Here is an 18,059-nt window from a genome sequence, read left to right as displayed (position 1 = left end):
AGTTTGCGTGCTGAAGTCAGCGCGCTGGCAGGGAGGGGGCGGGGATATATAAGGGCCGGGCCGAGCCGGGGGGGTTTCAGTTAGAGAAGCGAAACGATTCGAGGAGAACAAGCGGCAGCAGCGGCGAGTTCGAGACCCGGCGAATCCGACTCTCTAGACGCGGAGCGCGACCTCCCGAGACGATCTCTCGTTATGAGTCATGTGGCGGTGGAAAATGCCCTCAGTCTAGACCAGCAGGTGAGGGACCGCCGGGGCCGCGAGATAATCGATAGTGGCGGGGGGGGGGCAGCATCGCGTCACGATTGCCGTGAATCCGGCGGGCTGGATCAGTTCTCAATGAGGGTGCCGCGATTTTTTCCCCCGTGTAACCCCCTCGCCCGCCGGCTTTTTGCGCATTTAATTGTTGCGCAGTTTCCGTTGTTTTGCGACTAATCGCCGCGTTGGTCTCGATCGCAGGCCCCGGGCGAGGGGTGGATGTTTCTCCTGGCCGCCGGGCTGCGCGTGTCGCTGCGGCCTGGCGAGCAGGCCCCGAGCCCGGCTTTTGTGCGAGGCCCGGGACCCCTGGCGGCGGCTGCGAGGAACGGCTGCGGGGACAATGGCGGCCATTGTGCGTGTGACGGAGGCAGGCGGCGGGCTGGGCCGGGCCTTTGTCTCGCGCGCTCCGGGACGGGCGGGGGGAGACTCCTTTGTTCTCGCGCTCGCTCCTGCCTGCCCGGGCCGCAGTGACGCAGCTGAGCCGGAACGTAGCTTACACGCTGCCGGCGAGTGTCGCGGGCGGACCCGGCTTCGCGCTGCCTCGTGCCGGGCGGAGCCTCTGGCCGCCGCATCTAACGAGGCGCTAGGGGGAAGCCCGGTGTCCCGTATCCGTGGGGTGCGGTGGGCTGGGGACTCTGGCCACGTGCCTGAGCGGGGCAAGTAGCCTGGGGAGCTGAGTCCTGCCTCTTCGCGCCGCGCGCTCGCCCATTACCCCGAGCCTGGCCCTCGCTGGGCGTCGCTGTGACGGGGAACCCGCTCCCCTCCCCCCGGCATTTACCACTGCGGCAGCCATCTCAGTGCGGCGCTGCAGCAGGCGCTGCGGGCTGAGATTTCAGATGCTGTAGGGAGCAGCCGCTCCGCTAATCCAGCGGCCGGTCACGTGTTTCCTCGGAGCGGGGACCGGCTGTCTGACCTACTTCGATCGAGAGGAAATGCCAGGACAGCGGCTGCAGCGACTCCCCTCTCCCTGTCAATAATTATTAGCCTAAAATGGCAGGCTGTGTTAAGGATACAATTGAAACTTCGAATCGGACAGAAATCTGCGCTTGGTCACCTTCTCCCCCGACCCGTTCCCCAGAATTGGAATGACACTTGCTTGGCACAACAGTGGTGTCAGTAGGCAGCAAGTCTAAACACCATGCCTCTGAAACTAACAGCGCATATGCTGTGTACTTTGTTTTCATAGGAATGCAAAAATTAGCAAATTTTGTTTAAGTTGAGAGTTGAGCATTTGTTACCTAAATAGAAACATCCGCCCACCCCCTTATACAAGTTAGTGTTGACAGCAAGAACAGTGTGCACACGGAAGGTTTCTTCCGCTTAGGTTTTTGTATTTAAGTGTTGATGGCACACTGCCAAAAACCATCATCTTACACAATCATAGTTTCAGAGACCACTTGTAGACATGTTTGTGAGGCACTTCAGCCTTTACAAGAAAATCTTAGTCCTGTAATTCCCTAGAATTTTTTATAAATGGTAGTTGGTTTGTACAACTAGTAGGCTACCTAACCCCACTCCAAGTTGAATCTGGAGTTGTGCCAACTATTGGCAAGTGACAGCCTGCCTTGTAATCATAACAAGGTTTTGTTGTCTCTGTGTTAATATAGGTGAAATTGAAGCTACAAATACTGGCAGATTAATATCTAAATTAACATATGTAATGATGTACCATTATCGAAAGCTGCATACTCACTGAATATATTTGAATCTTTCAATTCAACTTACTGGCTTTTTATCATAAGAAAAACACCTTAAGGCCTAGATTTTTATGCCTTATAGTCACTTAGCAAGTGTTACTAAAGCAGTGGGTTCCTACCCCCATACTGCTTTTTTAGTAAAAGGAAGACAGGCGTCTTATGTGACTATACAAAAATCAAACTTTATTTGTCTGAAGACTGTTCTATACTCTTTCCACTTCTGGAACAATCATGCTTTTTAAAATTGTGTATTGGGAACCTTGATCATACTGCTTATAGGAAGCATCCTTGCACCATTTTTCTAAAGTGTTTCTATGGTCCAAAAGAAGATTTAGTAGCATAAGAGGGAAATGACTAGAGTTCTTGATTTGATTATCTTAACTATTGAAGTGCAAGTGCTGAGAGAGAGGTTCTGGTTACCAAGCAGCCATTGAATGTGGTGCACTTTCATTTGAGCATAAAAGCATTCAAAAATTGAATTGTCACTGGGCTGTGTCTAAGGCCATGCGTAATATGAGTCGATGGCAATGTGTTAATACAAACTACATGAATGCTATATTTTTTTTGTAGTTTGCTGGTCTAGACCTGAATTCCTCAGACTCTCAGAGTGGTGGAAGCACAGCAAGTAAGTGTATAATTTGATATACCTGTTCTCTTTTGGCTATATCCAGATATATAGCTGTTGCTTGTTTTGTACAGCTTTGGAAAAACACCACTCACTTCTGGGCCTTAATTTAAAAATGACTTAATGTAAGGGGGGGAAACTAAAGGGGTTGACTATTGGACGGGGTGGGGGGATGTATTGAATCAATGAGTAGAGTAGTATGGGTTAATACTCCTTCCCTGTTTAAAGGGAAAACTTATTCAGATCCTTCAGGATTTAACCTGATAGAAGCTGGTCTCCAAGTTTGAGACTAGTTCTGGTCTTCCCCACCAGGTAAGTCTTTGAAGCAGGCATTTAGTTAGAAGCTAAGCTGCATGAGGGGGCCCCTTCAACTCAGATTTAGTTGCCTATGCAAGACAAGAAACCGTCCCAGTAGGCATCTTTTCACAGTGGTTGAAGACATGAATTGCTTCTTCCGGCATATGGAAATCACATTTCTGGGAGGCTCTTTACTGCAGCACAGGACTGAGGCCCTCATATAGGTAGTGTCAGTTGGGGAATCTTCCTTTTGATTGTATGAATTTCAAATTTGATTCTTTTGTAAGATTTTCACTTGAAGCAAGGGTATCTTGGTGTAGTCTTCTGCTAGTGCTCTGAAAGGGGATAGTGGATTGTCTTCAGATATTTAGAGAGCTCAGCATCTCCTGAAAGTATCTGTATGGGACTGATGTTGCTCAAGTAGTGTTATAGGCAGTGCCGAAGCTGTGTGGCATCAATTTCTTTGCTCCTTAAAACTAGGAGTGCTATATAGAGAGCATCCTCGGGTGGTAAGTAGAGTATCTTACTATACTATACTGAAGCCCACCAAATAAACAATATTCCCTAAAGAGATGGAACAAGATGTCATTTCTGAAAGGTCACTATTGGGGAGGCCCAGCAAGAAGCATTTCAATGGATTTACTACGGAAAGTCCTCTAAAATGTTATTGTGTAAGGTCAGGACTTCCTGAAGTGTCGACATGCTAAAACTGAGCTCTACCCTTGGACTCAGAAGTTGAAAGTCAGAGGGTTTGGGTCAAATCTAGCTGGCCAAAATGGTGCTAAACTCCACTGATCAAGGAAAACTGGAGAACCAACCAGTTCTCTGCTATGGAGGCATAAAGCACATAGATGACTGAGGCCAAACAGCACTTTTGTGTTGAATAGAAGAGGTGGACAAACACTTTCTTGTGAAACAGTGTACAGCACGCATGTCTGTGTCCTAACTGCACTGTCTTGGGCTGCTCTTGAAGCCTCTAGAATTGAGGCAGGTTCTGTGGGCCTTAATTGGGATGGTGTATTTGCATGAAGAGTCCCTTAAGAGGCAGGTAGTTGAACCAGATCTTGCTCAGAATAAAGACACTTTTGGTGGAGAAGACAGATTTTTAACAGATGTTGCTACTTATACATTTGTATGTGGTTCTGTAACAAAACTAACTAGTGTTTTCTTTTTCTTTTTAGAAGGTCGATACATTCCTCCTCATTTACGAAATAGAGAACCTTCAAAACAGGGTATGTTTTTTGTTTTGTTAATGTGTTGGCATTACTTCATGCTAATATACAGTAAAGGACAACTGCAAGCACCAATCATGCTTGAATTATCTCATAGTAAGAGATGCATTTCAGATTTTTGACATTTTACACTACTTCAGAGTGTAAATGAGACTATACATACTGCTAGATTGTTCTTTACATAGTCATAAAAGTCCTTGGCTTTCATTGGCTGTTTAAGCTAGTGATACACTAAATTTGTCTTTGGCTGTAGTTGAACTGTCACTTGATTATATTGTGCAGGATGTGTCTACCAAGCCTGAGACTGTATCGGCTTCCAGGTTGCATAGGTCATAATCAAATGACAGTGTTGAAGCAAGATGGACTCTTAACCTTAAAAATAAATGATTGTTTTGTTGTGATCTGGGGTCAGCCATATCTGTTCTAATCACTCATTGGTGCTAGTGTGAGGATATCTTGAGTGCAGTGTGATAAACTAATTTTTGGAGATAACTTCACTCCTGTCACTTCTGAGGAAGTATACAGTCTGGATCCATTTTCCTATGGATAGGAGGCATGCCTCAATACCCTATACTGGAGATTGATAACATTCATACTGTTGCTGGCTGGCATTGAGTAGTAAAAATGATTCTGGTACACTTCAGTTAAGATTCTGTGTAATGTCTTTTTTTATAAAAAGAATAATCCATAGGCAGTAGCAGCAGTGCAATATAACCAGTACCCGTGTCCTTTTCCTATGGCCCAAAACTGCAAATGTGTTTCCTGCTGCTGTAGGGAAACATGTAATATATGAGAAACTGTGGTTTATATATGGGTTATGAGGGGGCTGCTTACTTTAGAATAAAATCATGAGTCTTACATCAGATAAAATGGAGCTGTCTGATCTTTACCTGGTCTATGAACAGTTCAGTTTGGGAGGGAGGGTAGAAATTACATCCCTGTCAATGTAATACATAGTAGGGGGAATCCTTAATTCCTTCCTTTTCCCTCTTAGTGAGTCTGAAAGAGGTAAGGCCTTCAGATAGCTCAGTGAGTGGTATTAGCACACTGTTGCAGGAGTGTGCGGACATGATATGCACTGAATGGGTGGAACAAACATGGCACAATCCCTTGTCAAAAATGACAGCCCAATAGTTAGAATTGGGCAGCTAAAACTACAGTACATGGCAATGGGTATTACTGAAAAGTGTCAATCAGCTGTTGCATTAATTAATTAATGCAACTTGCTAGTGGAAAGAAGACTGACTAGCTTGAATCAAATATTTTTCTAAATTTAGCATAACCACCACTGTAATCCAAGAAACTGCTTCTGTGTATTCGGTTACTCTTTAATTTTAAGAGTATGCCTTAAAATAGATTTTATTAAATCTTGACTAGTTAAAGCACATAAAGCATCTTAGAATTAATGTAACTTTAGCAATTTTTATCTACTTAATGAACTCTTAATTGAGATCCCTGTATTAATTCACTTAACATAAGATCTAGTCTAAAACACTAGTATTCCTGGGATAATGGCACCAGTTGATATTTGGAGATACTGAAATGGAAACTAATTTGACCTTTTCAACCTAGTACTTCTGGAGCCATTTAGCACAAACCATAAACTTTTATTCTGCTTGCAGGCACTTCTAAAAATTCAATATTAAAACTGTTGAGCAAAGCACTTGCTCATCTCCAGGTTTGTGGCTGTTGAAGCATACCCCTCCATACTATAACTAGCCTTATCTTAACATGAAAATACACCTTTTTTCCTTAGGTAGGTATTGCCTAAAGCAGCACAATGTCAGCCTGTTTTAGTTGAACATGCTGGAATGTATAGAGCCTTTGCAGCTTAAGAAGGGTCTGGGAAAAAAATTTAGTTCATGTTTAAATTGAAAATGTTGCATACAAATAATGGAATAATAAGTGATAGAATGGGCCAGACCTGTAGAGTGAAGTTCCAAACCTCACTGACTGCTCATCTACAGGAATGTGGAGCCAAAGTGCTGCTGCTATTTCCCCTTTCAATGCATGGTAACTCATTCTAAATCGCATTGGCATTGTTTATGGATGTTTTTCCTTTAGCCCACAACTTTCCAAATTTACCTATGGCATAGCCCTGAGATTATGGGGATGCCACTGCTTTAGCTTATTACAGATGGCGGGAAATGCTCTAGTCTGCCTCCAAGATTATTATAAAAAAAAAGTAGCTTCTATACCATATTTCTTTGGAGGAAGACTCTTCAGGATGCAGTTACTGATGGGAGAAGCCTGGTGCTGTGGATCCAAGGCCATGTTGTGGGGTAGAAGAGAGCTGCTTCTCTATTTCCCTTATTTCTAATGTGGGTATATATTTAATCCTTTTCTGAACTGCCTATGGAGACCATCTTGCTTCACTTGCAGTAGAACCCTTTGATTTACCCATTCCTTGAAAGGTAGAGTAGGCAGAGTGTTCAAGTAATTCTGAAGTGGAAGTGATTCAAATGCTTGCTGGCCCAAGATGATGATACTTAAGGACCAATGGTAAATCTTCCTTTAATAGGGTTTACATTTCACTAACTGGCTAAATCATTGTTCAGTCTTACTGGATGAAATGAGATGCTGTACTGTTCAGCTGACTCATGAATGTGCCAACCATTTTCTATATGGCATGATTGGGAGAAAACAAAATCCTTTAACTTGTAGAATTTTGTCTGTCCTCTAGGGAAATCTTTTTTCCCATTCTTTTGTAGCTATACTAGGCACTTAAATTTCATCTCTGTACATTTAGCTTCTCTATAATGCCTCTTTGATCATCAGGTTGATGGAACTGTGCCTGATTAGAGAGAGCATAGAATACATTTGGTCTTGAACTTTCTTTAAGCCTTTTGGTTTTGACTCTGCTATATCCCTGGAGTTTTCATGGCTCTCTTTATGACAGGAAATATCTGTAGCTACATGAAAAACTACTATTCCAATTCAGGGCCACCATCAAGAAGCTGTAAGTCAATATCAGTGCGCTGATGTATAACTATGCTATTCTATAGCATGAGTTGAAACTGGCTATACAGCAGTGACTCAATGAACTAACAAGCGATGTTTGAGTTTGCAATTTTTTCCGTTTTAAATTGGCAATTATCCTTTCTGACTGCATTTCAGCTGTTCTGGAGATATGTATACTAGCTGCTGCTTGGCTTAAAATGTTTTTATGTAACACTTTAAGGTAGTCAAATATAGCTTAGGTCTGTAGAATCTTATAGTGAGCTTATATTAAGAAAGTACATGTATCTGATATCCAAGCAAGCTTCCAAAACACAGCATTTCAATGCTGGCCATTTGTTCATGGGCTATAGTTAATAGTAAGTAACCTTTTATACCAACTCTAAAGCAGTAGAAAGACATGAGTATGGATGAATTCTTGCTTTTCAGTAGTACCATAGGGCTACACTGGTAAGAAATTGCACCCTTAGACTTATCCTTAGGGTAGTTGTGCTCTTAGCCAAATCAGCTGAGCCAGTAGCATTCTGCATTTAATCACCATGGATGGTGTAATCACCCCAGATGGATGAAGAATTGGTTTGAAAACAAGGTTGGTTGGGGTTTGTTGTCTTCCCCCTGCCCCCGCCTGGCCTGGCCTTTGACCACTATACCCTATTACAACTTCTAGCATAGCTTTCTCTAGAACTTTACTGCCAGACCACATTGCCTCAATAGACATGAGGGGATGAAAGGCTGCCCTTCCGCTTATGGTGAAAGCCTAGTAAAATGACTTTGGCAAAGATTACCAGTAAATGGCTATAAAGCCAAGGTCTTGACAAACACTTGCAGGATAAGTCAACTCGCATCATACTTTTATTTTAACAAACATTGCAGTTCTATTTGCACCATGGTTTAAGAGTTCTCCATATTTGGAAACAGATAAAAATGATCATGCATAATGAGTCTCAGTTAAAATTGACTTCCACTGGCTTATTTGAGTTGCACTTGCTCATGCAGAGGAAAGTGTGTGCAGTCTAACTTGAACACTTGCATGGGTATAAATGACACTTGGTAAAATCTTGTATGTTGCTTGCCATGTTTTATTTCATCAGTAGTGCAGTTCACAGTTAAAAATACTGTCTCCTAGTTGTTGCTAGTTAATGGCACAGTTTGTTCCTTAAGCTTGTAATCTGTTCTGTTTGCCTTCACAAATTTAAGATTACAGTTCACTCAGACTGAAGACTCACTCTAAATACTACTTTCTCTACTATGGTGTTGACTGCCTTGGTATAAATGTTTGTCTTTGAGTGGCTGCGTGCCTCCTTTACTAAGGCCTGGTTGAAACAAAGCTGTGCTACTTTAACTGAAAGCTGGACTGACTTTTAAAACGGGCACAGCTTTGTGTGCTGACACTAGATCTAAACCTTGCTGAAACTAATTCACTGTGCCTGTATCTTGCTGGGTCATTCACTATATGAAATGAGGATATCAATCTTCACCTCTTGGGATCTGTTCCTTTCTGTACCAGTGAAATCTTAACATAGCAATTGAGACCTCTCCAGAAATGCAGCCATTAACTCTCTGGACCCAGTCATTGATTCATTGCTAACCACATCTCTTCTGCTTTCTTAAAACCAGTTCTTACTATGACTTGTCTTCCAATACTGCATTGCTAGTAAGGCTTGCCTGACTAACAGGCTTTGCTTATGTGGCACAGTATACTACACAATAGTCCAAAATTCTTAGTTCATCCTGTGTAACTGTCTTCAAGTGAAAAACATACTAAAATCTGGCTTTCCTGACTCTTAAAGGAAGCCTGATGGCTTGGTTTATTCTAACCTGTTAACTAAGGAGCAGATAAAAGGTTGGAGAGGAGAATCTTAAATCTCCCTCAATTGCTATTTCAGTTACCTTCATATGAAGTACTAGAGCTATTCTCAACTACCCAGAGTTCTTGCAGTAGGCTCCATCAACTTATAGTATGGCAATAACCATAGCGCACAGGATACTCTTGATGTTTCAGTAACACTATCTGACCTATCTAACTAAACTAGCTTTCAGAGGAATCTTTTCAACAAACTCAGATTTGGTTTTGGCTGAGTTTGGAGTCTCTTCTCCATAAGAGTTAACAGTTTGTTCACAATGTTTATTTAGTAAACTAGAGAAACTGTTCTTGCCATGGATCCTTCCCAATAAAGTGGTCTGTAGCTCCAGTTAAGGATAGGGACCTAAAAGGATCCCCTGCCTTTGGAAGGATTCTGTATTGCTGCAGCTTTTTGCATTCTGGCACTAAAGGTTACACCACCTCTGGATTGGTGCTATGGAGCTTGCAAACTGCTCACTGGCATGAGTTACTTTTTTCCTTAATTGTTTCACTTTTTATTCTCTGCCAAAGATTCCCCCAACTGGGACTCTGGTCGCGGAGGTAATGGCTATATGAATGGCTATGACCGAGACAGCCGGATGAATGGCTATGATCGTGATCGCAATGGGTTTGGATCTAGAGGAGGATCTGGACATGACAACAGAGGTGGGCGAGGGGACTGTTAAACTCGTTCCTTTCAGCCAACAGCACTCCAGCAATTTGGTGTGGAGAGAAGACAACTACTCTATTGTAACAACTAGAGAACAGTTTTTCCTCCAGAAAGTTTCAGTTTGGTTTAAATTTGTAGCCTGTGAAACTGAGATAGCACATGAATGCTAGTGGCTTATGAAGTTGGACTTATTAGTGCACATGGTACTGGTTTAGTGCTGAGTTGCCCGTCTTCACCTACCAGGATTCAAGAAATGGGGCTTACAGGCCTTAACTGAAATTGGGGTGCCATTATGTTTGCTGCTATATTATACATGGATAGAAGGTCTGTTTTTGAAGAGTTTACACTGTAAACGGAGAATACGAAAGGTGGGAGTCTGCTACAGTCTAAAACGAGTAATGCAACCAAAGTGACTCGTCCAAGGTCATACAGGAAGTCTATACTTTAAGGAATAAAACGGATTTCCTGGTTCCCAGTCCAGTGCTGTAACTACAAACAAGTCTTCTTGCTCAGTTTGAGTAATCAAAACATCAGATTCTGAACTTTTGCCCTTGGAAAGCACCCACAAAATGAGTACTCTACCACTTTTTTTAGAGTTGCTTGTGTGTAAGGGATGCCTTAAAACAGGCACTCCCTTGCTAATAAAGGATTTTCATGTTAGACTGCAGGTTGGGTTGCCAAAATGCAAATATGGTCCTAAAACTTTTCCCAAATCAAAACCAATTCAAGTGTCAGTAAGTGCTTTTAGTCACTCTAAATTACATATAACTAAGGACAGAGTTAAAGTTTTTGTGATAACGACTCCATACATATGTAAATCTGTCTTTAGCATTTGTGGTCCCATCTTAGGTATCTCATTTTGAACCCTCCTGGTGTGGTTGTAGGAAAGGGGAGTTGTTTGGCTTAGTATTTCATTTCCCATCTCAAAACAGGTAAGCAAAGAAGGATAGGGACAGTCTATATTATGCAACATGTAGGGTCTCTTTTGAATGAGCCTTCGAGAGCAGGATAATCAATTTCAGAACTTCTGGATGCAAAAATACAATCTTACACAGATGTAGTGACCCTTCAGTTTTGGGTGGGAGCTGGGGAGCTTTGCCTGCTTTTCTTGTAGGGGTTGGAGAAACTTGTTCTTCTGTTCAGCAGCCAAAGGAGGCTGGAGCTCAGATTTATGAAGGGGGAGGGGGAGCAGCTTGATTCTCCAGCTTGAAAGTTAGACTTTTCACGGGTAGCAGTTTGCTATAGTTTCAGTTTTTAACCATGTAGGCTAACATAGCAATTGAGCCAGTCATTGGTGTCTTGTCATTATTTGGAGTACTATGAAATTCTAAGAAACAAGATACTATGGCTGGGGTATGGTGAAAAGTGGCTTCATTAAGTGCCCATGGACATTCCTTCCCAGAATATGATTAGACTAGTAAATTAGAGCTCAGTGTGCTTTAGATTGGGTTTTTTAATTGCAGCAGTTTGGGTGCAATTCAGGTTATGAGCACAACATGCTGAGACTATTTTATACTAAGTTGAGGTAGCCACATTTACTGACCCTCCAAGCCGCATATGACAGTCTCAGAAGTTAAAGAGCCAAGGATGCACCTGACAGGGCTCAGGGCTTCAGCCCTGCTCCTGCTACAGCCCCAAGCCTTGGCAGGTGCACCCCACAGGGCTGAAGCTCCAAGACCCACCCCCCCAATGGACAGAAGTCCCAATCCCCCCCACCCTGCTGCAAGGCAGAGGTCCTAAGCTTCCTCTCCCCCAGGTCTGGTAGGTGGAGAATTTGTGGGGGGGCGGGGGGGGGGGAGAAGGGGAAGTGTTCAAAGCTGCACTTTAATGGTAAGAGCCACATGTGGCTCACAAGCCAGTTTGGCTATCCTTGTACGAAGTCCTTGTTTTATGTAGTTAAGTAGTGTAGATTTAAATAACTGCATAGTTGGACTCTAAAATGTGAATCTATTGCTTGACCTGTCATTTCATAGAATATTGGAAAGTTGTACAGTACTAACTGCATGAGTATAGCTAGCCACGTGTCTGAAATCCATCTCCTGTTCTAATCACTCTAATAATAAAGTGTGGGGGTAGGGAGAATGCACTCTGTTGGAGTTTACCTTTTGGCTAGCTCCTAACCCATGTGCACCTTCATGGTGGCTTTAGATTGAACTGAGTCTTTTGCTTGTTAAAATTGGTTTGTTACCCTGAACAGAGACTTACTGACTCTTATGACTAGAAAAGTAACCCTTTTCTTTCCATGTCTAGGATTTGACAGTGGGTGGAATTCTGGTAGAGACAAGGATGCATACAGCAGCTTTGGTGCTCGGAGTGACCGTGGGGGAAAATCGAGCTTCTTTAGTGAACGTGGGAATGGGTCAAGAGGAGGAAGGTTAGTATCTTCTTGCTCCATGCAGTGCAAAACTAACTGTTACATCAGCACTAAAGTTTTATGGTAGAACTATGATCTTGCTTCACTCTAGCGTCAGTTCTCCATATGACGTGGAAACAGGGCTATTTAGTAATTTGGGGCAGCAGAATGAGAACCCTGCTTGGAAAACTAGTCTTTCAGAATAGGCAGTATTGTAAATAACTTAAAGCAGTGTTTCTCAACCTAGGGGTCATAAGCAGGGCTGGTATTAGTGGGTAAGAAGCAGGGCAGTTGCCTAGGGCCCCACAAAACTAAATTATGTGGTTTCAACCCCGTGAGGCATCTGATTCTGGGAGCCCCATGCTGCAGGGCAGCTGAAACACCAAGTTTAAGGTAGGGGGTTGCCGGCACAAAGGTTGAGAAACACTGAGTGAATTGGTTTGAGTCTTTGGACTAGCTAATGACCTTGGAGTTCTGTGGAATGGCAATAGGATGCTTGCATCACAGGTGAACACTTACTAGTTTATTGGGAGCAAGTGATTAATGTAAAATGACAAAATTGAAGATAGAATGCTCTCAACATTTTTTCCTCATCAAAAGTGTACTTGAGAACAAAATCTGAGTGAATTTAATAAAACAATTGGGTAAGACTCTTGCAGGTTCTCTCCCTTTATTTGGTCAGTTCTAAACACCTCATGTTTGTATGCACAAGTGTGGTGAGAATGACCTTTTTCGCCTCGTTAGTCCTGTATCCTGAATTTTCTCAAACATGGTTTACCAGGCCTAAAACTAAACACAACCCAGGTAAGGACTCTTTTCTACCTTTTATCCAAAGCCCATTTTACAAAGGGGGAGCATGCCTGTATAATGCAGTCATTGACATGACAAAGGGCCAAGTGTACTTGTTCAGAAAATTTCCATTTGTATTAACAATAAAATATAGGAGCAAGTAAAACTTGCCAGTTGTGAATTTTTACTATAAAGTAGTCAATGAATTAACATTGCTGCATGTGCCTCCCCTTTGTACAAAACTGTCACCTTTCTAGAATGGGTGTCCACTAAAACCTGTAATTCAAACACATGTAAAAGGGAGAATTCTGAATTGCCATTCTACAGGTAAATGTCAGTTTCTCTCAACTTAAAACTTCCTAAGTAACAGAATTTTTTTAAAATACTGTTAACTCCTATAACTAGTTAGCTTCCTATTTGGATTATTAGGCTTATCCATGCTCTAGTTTACAATTGAGCAGTTAATGTATGAAGCAGCACTGTTTTTCCCCTAAAACATTAGTCACTAACCGAACAAAGTATATGTAATGTACACCAGCTCAATGGGCAGGGCCCTGCTTTGTTGAATTTGATTCCAGATTTGGAATAAACACTTTATATTTTACCTAATGTGTGGAATTAATATGCAGTTAAACATAATGGGCCTCAGTTTGCATGTCAGACAACCACCCTTGTTGAGCTAGATTTTAAAATAGGTTTTTTGTTTAGATTTGAGGATCGTGGAAGAGGCGGTGACTATGATAGTATTGGCAGTCGTGGTGATAGGGGTGGCTTTGGCAGATTTGACCGTGGTGGAAATAGTCGCTGGTCTGAAAAGTCAGATGAAGATGACTGGTCAAAACCACTTCCACCAAGTGATCGTATGGAACAGTGAGTAACTTAACTTCATTTAGATATCTGCATGCTAATCAAATCTAGGTTAACTACTAGAATACGGATGTCTTCTATCATCTTCTTTCAGAGAGCTCTTCTCCGGAGGCAATACAGGCATTAACTTTGAGAAATATGATGACATTCCCGTTGAGGCAACAGGCAGCAACTGTCCTCCACATATTGAAAGTGTAAGCTTATTCATTTTTAATAACGAATCTAGATTTTCAGTTGCTGTATACCAAGTAAACTTACAAGAGAAACCTGATGAATCTGAGATTTGGTGCCTCTAATGCTTAAACTATGTCCAGCAACTTTTTTCTTCCTGATTATATAATGGATCCACCATACTTTAGTGAATCAGAAAGCATGACAGAACAGTTGGTAAGCAAACTATGAATGGTGAGATTCACTTGTTTGACAGCTTCCCTTATGTTACTTCAATAGCTACATCATAGGTGTGCAGCTGAAAAGATTTTACCCAGAGAGAAGCATATGTGTTGAACTGTCTTGTAAATTTTTGGTTTTTTTGTGTTAAACCTTTTGCAATGTGCTTATAGTAGATAAGGTTAAAGAAATGCACCTTGCACTTGGAGTAGAAGGTGGTGAGGTTTATGGCCCTCAGTTCCTCAGACTTCATTCTAATGTCTCTTCACCCATGGAGAAGACCTTGTTTCTTATGCAGACTTTTTTCTCATTGAGAATTCCATTGTGTACTCCTGAAGGAAATCTGCACTCAAATTCTATACACAATATTTTAAAATTATGCAAATTTTATTTGTCAAATAAAATGTGGAGGCTCCAGCAGGGCAGTGGGAGCACTTTGCAACTGTTCCTCCTTCCCCTCCCAACTCAGCGGTGGGGCTGCACCCAAACCTGACACAACACAAGGGCCTGCCCCTCCACACCAGGTATGGGCAAACAAGCTCAGCTCAGCAGGATCCTAGTGTGGGTGAGAGGGTTCTGGGTGTGGGCAGCTCAGTGGGGGATATGGATGCACAGGCTTATTGGGGGAGGTTCTGGATGCAGGGGCAATGGGATGCTGCACAGGGGGTGTCCAGGTGCTGGGGGTTGGTTGGGTGGCGGTATAGGTTCAGCTGTTTTGGGGATCTGGGTGTGGGATGCTTATTGGGGCAGTGCAGGGGGTGGTTTGGTGGGTGTGGAGCAGTGCTTCGTGCTGCTGGGTTGCTTTCTGAGGGCGTCTGACCCAGGGAAGTCTTGTCCTGGCCAACTGGGACAGAGCCTGGTGTAGGGTAGGAGCCACTGGCTGGAGTCTCTCTTCTCCCTCACACACCCACCACCCCCAGTTGATGATTTACCTTTCTGCTGCTGCTCCAGGTGCCCAAACAAATACCTGTGCTGCTTTGGAGGAGCACATGACTGATCTTGGGGCTTCCCTGTGCTTCCCAGTCAGTCTCTTTTCTGTGAGGATGTGAATTCTGTCAGTGAGCAGTGGTGCAGAACTCCACCAGGAGTACATTAACAACTTTGCTCCTCAGGCACAGTCTTAGTTGTAACTTTAGACTGTCTTTAGGTATCCTGGGCCTACACCAGGTGTTCTCAAACTTCATTGCACTGCAGTCTCCTTCTGACAACAGTTACTACATGACTGGGGAGGGGGTCAGAGCCTGAGTCCCAGCCAAGTCTAATGCTGGCCCTGGTTACCCTATTAAAATGCAGTGCAGACATTTTGGGCTCTTGACCCCCACCTTTTGCAAACTGCTGGCCCAGACCAAAGAGTGCTATGAGGATAAGGACAGACCTAGAACTTGATCCAAAATTTTATGGGAAGCCAACTTAGAGTGGACAGGTGTGATGTGCTCATAGTAGCGTGTGTTGCTGAGGTGATGAGCTGCTGTGTTTATACTAGCCAGAGTTTACAAAGTGAAGTGTTTTCATGCCCAGGTATAGTATATTGCTGTAGTCCAGCTGAGAGGTGACAAAGGCATGAATGACTGAGGCCAGGTCTTCACTGTGATGGGATAGTCTCTTGGCCAGCTGGAGATTATAAAAGCATTACTTGTGGCTATTGTGATGTGAAACAGTGTCCAAAGGAATCCAAGTGCACTCCTCAGACTGAACTGACCAGTTGTGAATGTGAACTTGAAATCTGTACCATGGTTGTGAACTCAATAGTTCTCTGCCCACCAGCATCACCTGTTTTACCAAGGTCAGCTTCATCCGAGCACTGGGCCATCTTGGTGGTGCTTGTGTTGTGTGCTGAAGGATAGGTAGTTGAGTCCATGTGATCTTACAGTTAACCTGTTAACTGTTGATACTGAAAACCAGAGAATTCGTCTTTGTGGAGCCCTGCAAGCAAAGGTTCTAGTGGTGCAGGTGCAGTTTCCATCACTTCTCTTTAGCTGGATGCCTCCAGAAAGGACTCAGGCCACTTTAGTGCATTACCCTGGACTCTTGCCACCTCTAGTTAGACAGCTGTATTGAATGCTACAAAGAGACCCATGAGAATGGGTGTCTGTCCTGTATCTGACTGAAAGTGGCACTAATTCTCTAAAGCTGTTTCAGTTCCATGTCCTGGCCTGAATCCAGATTGTGCTGGGTCTAGTGTCTTCAGTTGGATGAGCTTGTAGTTGACCTGTTGCTCATTTCTCTGAGCTTGCTCTGGAATGAGGGTTTTGACAGTAGGCAGTAGCTGGCTAGAATTGAAATATGCAGGTTGGGTTACTTTGTTGGTCAGAATATTGTATGTTTTTTGAAGGAGGAACAGAAGGTTCCTCCTCTGAATCAGCTGTTCATGACCCATTCACAAGCCAGGAAGGGCATGGGTTGGATTCATGAGTCTTTCCTTAGAACTCCTTTAGGGGATGTCCAGAAGTTACTGCTTGGGAGACTACTACAGTGAAGCAGCCATTGCGACACCTCAGGTTACTTATCTCTAGTAGCTCCTGTTACTGTACAGGTGCCATATTGAGCTTTGTGGCTGAGAAGGAATTGAAGTGGTGGCAGATCTGCTCCTCTCTAGATGCCTTTTGCATCAGGGCACAAGTATGTAAAGGTCACAGGTCTGGACCTGTGGGTACTGCTGACTGCACTCTCTGATCAAGAGTGCATGGGTGCAGGCATCCTGTAATGGACCACCCATAGGGACAAAACATCTCTAACTTCAGTTACTGTACAGATAAATTCTGCTCTGAAATAGGGCAGCAACAGGTGAACACTGCTTTCTGGATACTGCTTAAACACAGCTTTCTGGGTTTTTTGTCAGGCAACCTGCAGTGTAAATGCTTTGTCATAACAGATGACTTTGGTTGTTCTCAGCACGTGATGGCCTGCCATATGCCGTGATCAGGAGACCTGCTATGTAGTCAGTCCACAAGTGCTTTGAGACCACTAATACATTTTTTCTGTATCTGATTAGTGACTGTGTTTCTGGCATCTCTCTTTATGATGAACTGATTATGACTTGCAGGTTTCTCAGTTTAACACACTGGTTTATTGTGCAAGATTAAACTGAATTAAGGACCACTGCAGTACTTTAAAGACAGATTTCATGGGAAAGGAGTAGAGAAGGAACCTAGTGATGCTCTTCTGCTACTGGCTAATGGTTTTTTGGCAACTTGAAAGCCTGAAATGTTTTATTGGAGGATATCTTGGTCTATAGAATTGGTGCAAGAGCTTGCTCTTGCTTCAGTTGTAGGGATGAGGGGTGCATGCATGGGTGGGTTTTTTATAGGAGAGAATTTTTAGATGGGATGTCACATACGGAGACCACTAGTTCTGTGGTTTTATGCATAGGTCTCATTTGCTTGGAAGCCTGACTTCTGATATGAGCCTTCTACTTGGTATTAAACTTTTTATGCTGCTTATACATAAACAAAGAAGAACCAAATACATGGGGTTTTTTAATATTCAGGTTTAAAATCTGTTAAATTTTTTTGTGTACATGTACTGAGCAGATTAATCCTATGGATACATGAGTCACTTGAGCTGAGCTATATTTTTTTTTTCAGTGAGAAGGTTCTGAAGTCAATCCCCCACTAACTTCTCCCCTCCACCCCCTAATGTCTGTTACAGTTCAGTGACCTTGACATGGGAGAAATTATCATGGGCAACATTGAGCTCACTCGCTACACCCGTCCTACTCCCGTTCAGAAACATGCTATACCTATCATCAAGGACAAGAGAGATTTGATGGCCTGTGCCCAGACAGGTAGGTTTTTGACCTTGCACCTATAACAATACTGACTTTCCAGTTCAGCTTGAAATGGAGATGGGAATTGATCAAATCCTCAAGCTGCAGATGATAACTAATAGGAAAGGAAGCAACTGCTCATGACAGACAAACTTAGTGCTCCTGCGTTTCCTTCATACTGGGAACTATAGCTTGCTATCCTTAGAGCAAGAACAACACACTAGCACAAAATCTGGATTGACCAGTTATAGAGGTGAGGGTAACTTACTTGTCATGCCTCCTCTGTGGATGCTAGGTGCTTCTTAGGACTTAGAATA

The 18,059-nt window shown here is 43.1% G+C and overlaps 1 protein-coding gene across 6 annotated transcripts in view; it reads left to right on the top strand.

Moving 5' to 3' along the window:
• The first annotated feature begins 92 nt into the window (after window positions 1–92).
• The window catches only part of DDX3X (DEAD-box helicase 3 X-linked), a 33,393-nt gene continuing 15,426 nt past the window's right edge, over window positions 93–18,059 (top strand). The window contains exons 1-9 of one of the 6 annotated variants that reach the window (XM_050936536.1): window positions 93–237; window positions 2,523–2,577; window positions 4,056–4,106; window positions 7,006–7,065; window positions 9,439–9,573; window positions 11,828–11,951; window positions 13,428–13,589; window positions 13,681–13,780; window positions 17,625–17,760. In XM_050936536.1, the coding sequence (XP_050792493.1) occupies window positions 193–237; window positions 2,523–2,577; window positions 4,056–4,106; window positions 7,006–7,065; window positions 9,439–9,573; window positions 11,828–11,951; window positions 13,428–13,589; window positions 13,681–13,780; window positions 17,625–17,760 (868 nt within the window). In that variant the 5' untranslated portion in view covers window positions 93–192. The remainder of the gene's footprint in view (window positions 238–2,522; window positions 2,578–4,055; window positions 4,107–7,005; window positions 7,066–9,438; window positions 9,574–11,827; window positions 11,952–13,427; window positions 13,590–13,680; window positions 13,781–17,624; window positions 17,761–18,059) is intronic. The other 5 variants (XM_050936537.1, XM_050936538.1, XM_050936539.1 and 2 more) reach the window with 5 other exon arrangements.

This window comes from Gopherus flavomarginatus, chromosome 1, assembly GCF_025201925.1.
Source record: "Gopherus flavomarginatus isolate rGopFla2 chromosome 1, rGopFla2.mat.asm, whole genome shotgun sequence".
In the NCBI taxonomy this organism is placed as follows: domain Eukaryota; kingdom Metazoa; phylum Chordata; order Testudines; family Testudinidae; genus Gopherus; species Gopherus flavomarginatus.
The sequence above is the reverse complement of the archived record's forward strand: the minus strand, read 5'-3'. Positions and strand labels throughout refer to the sequence as shown.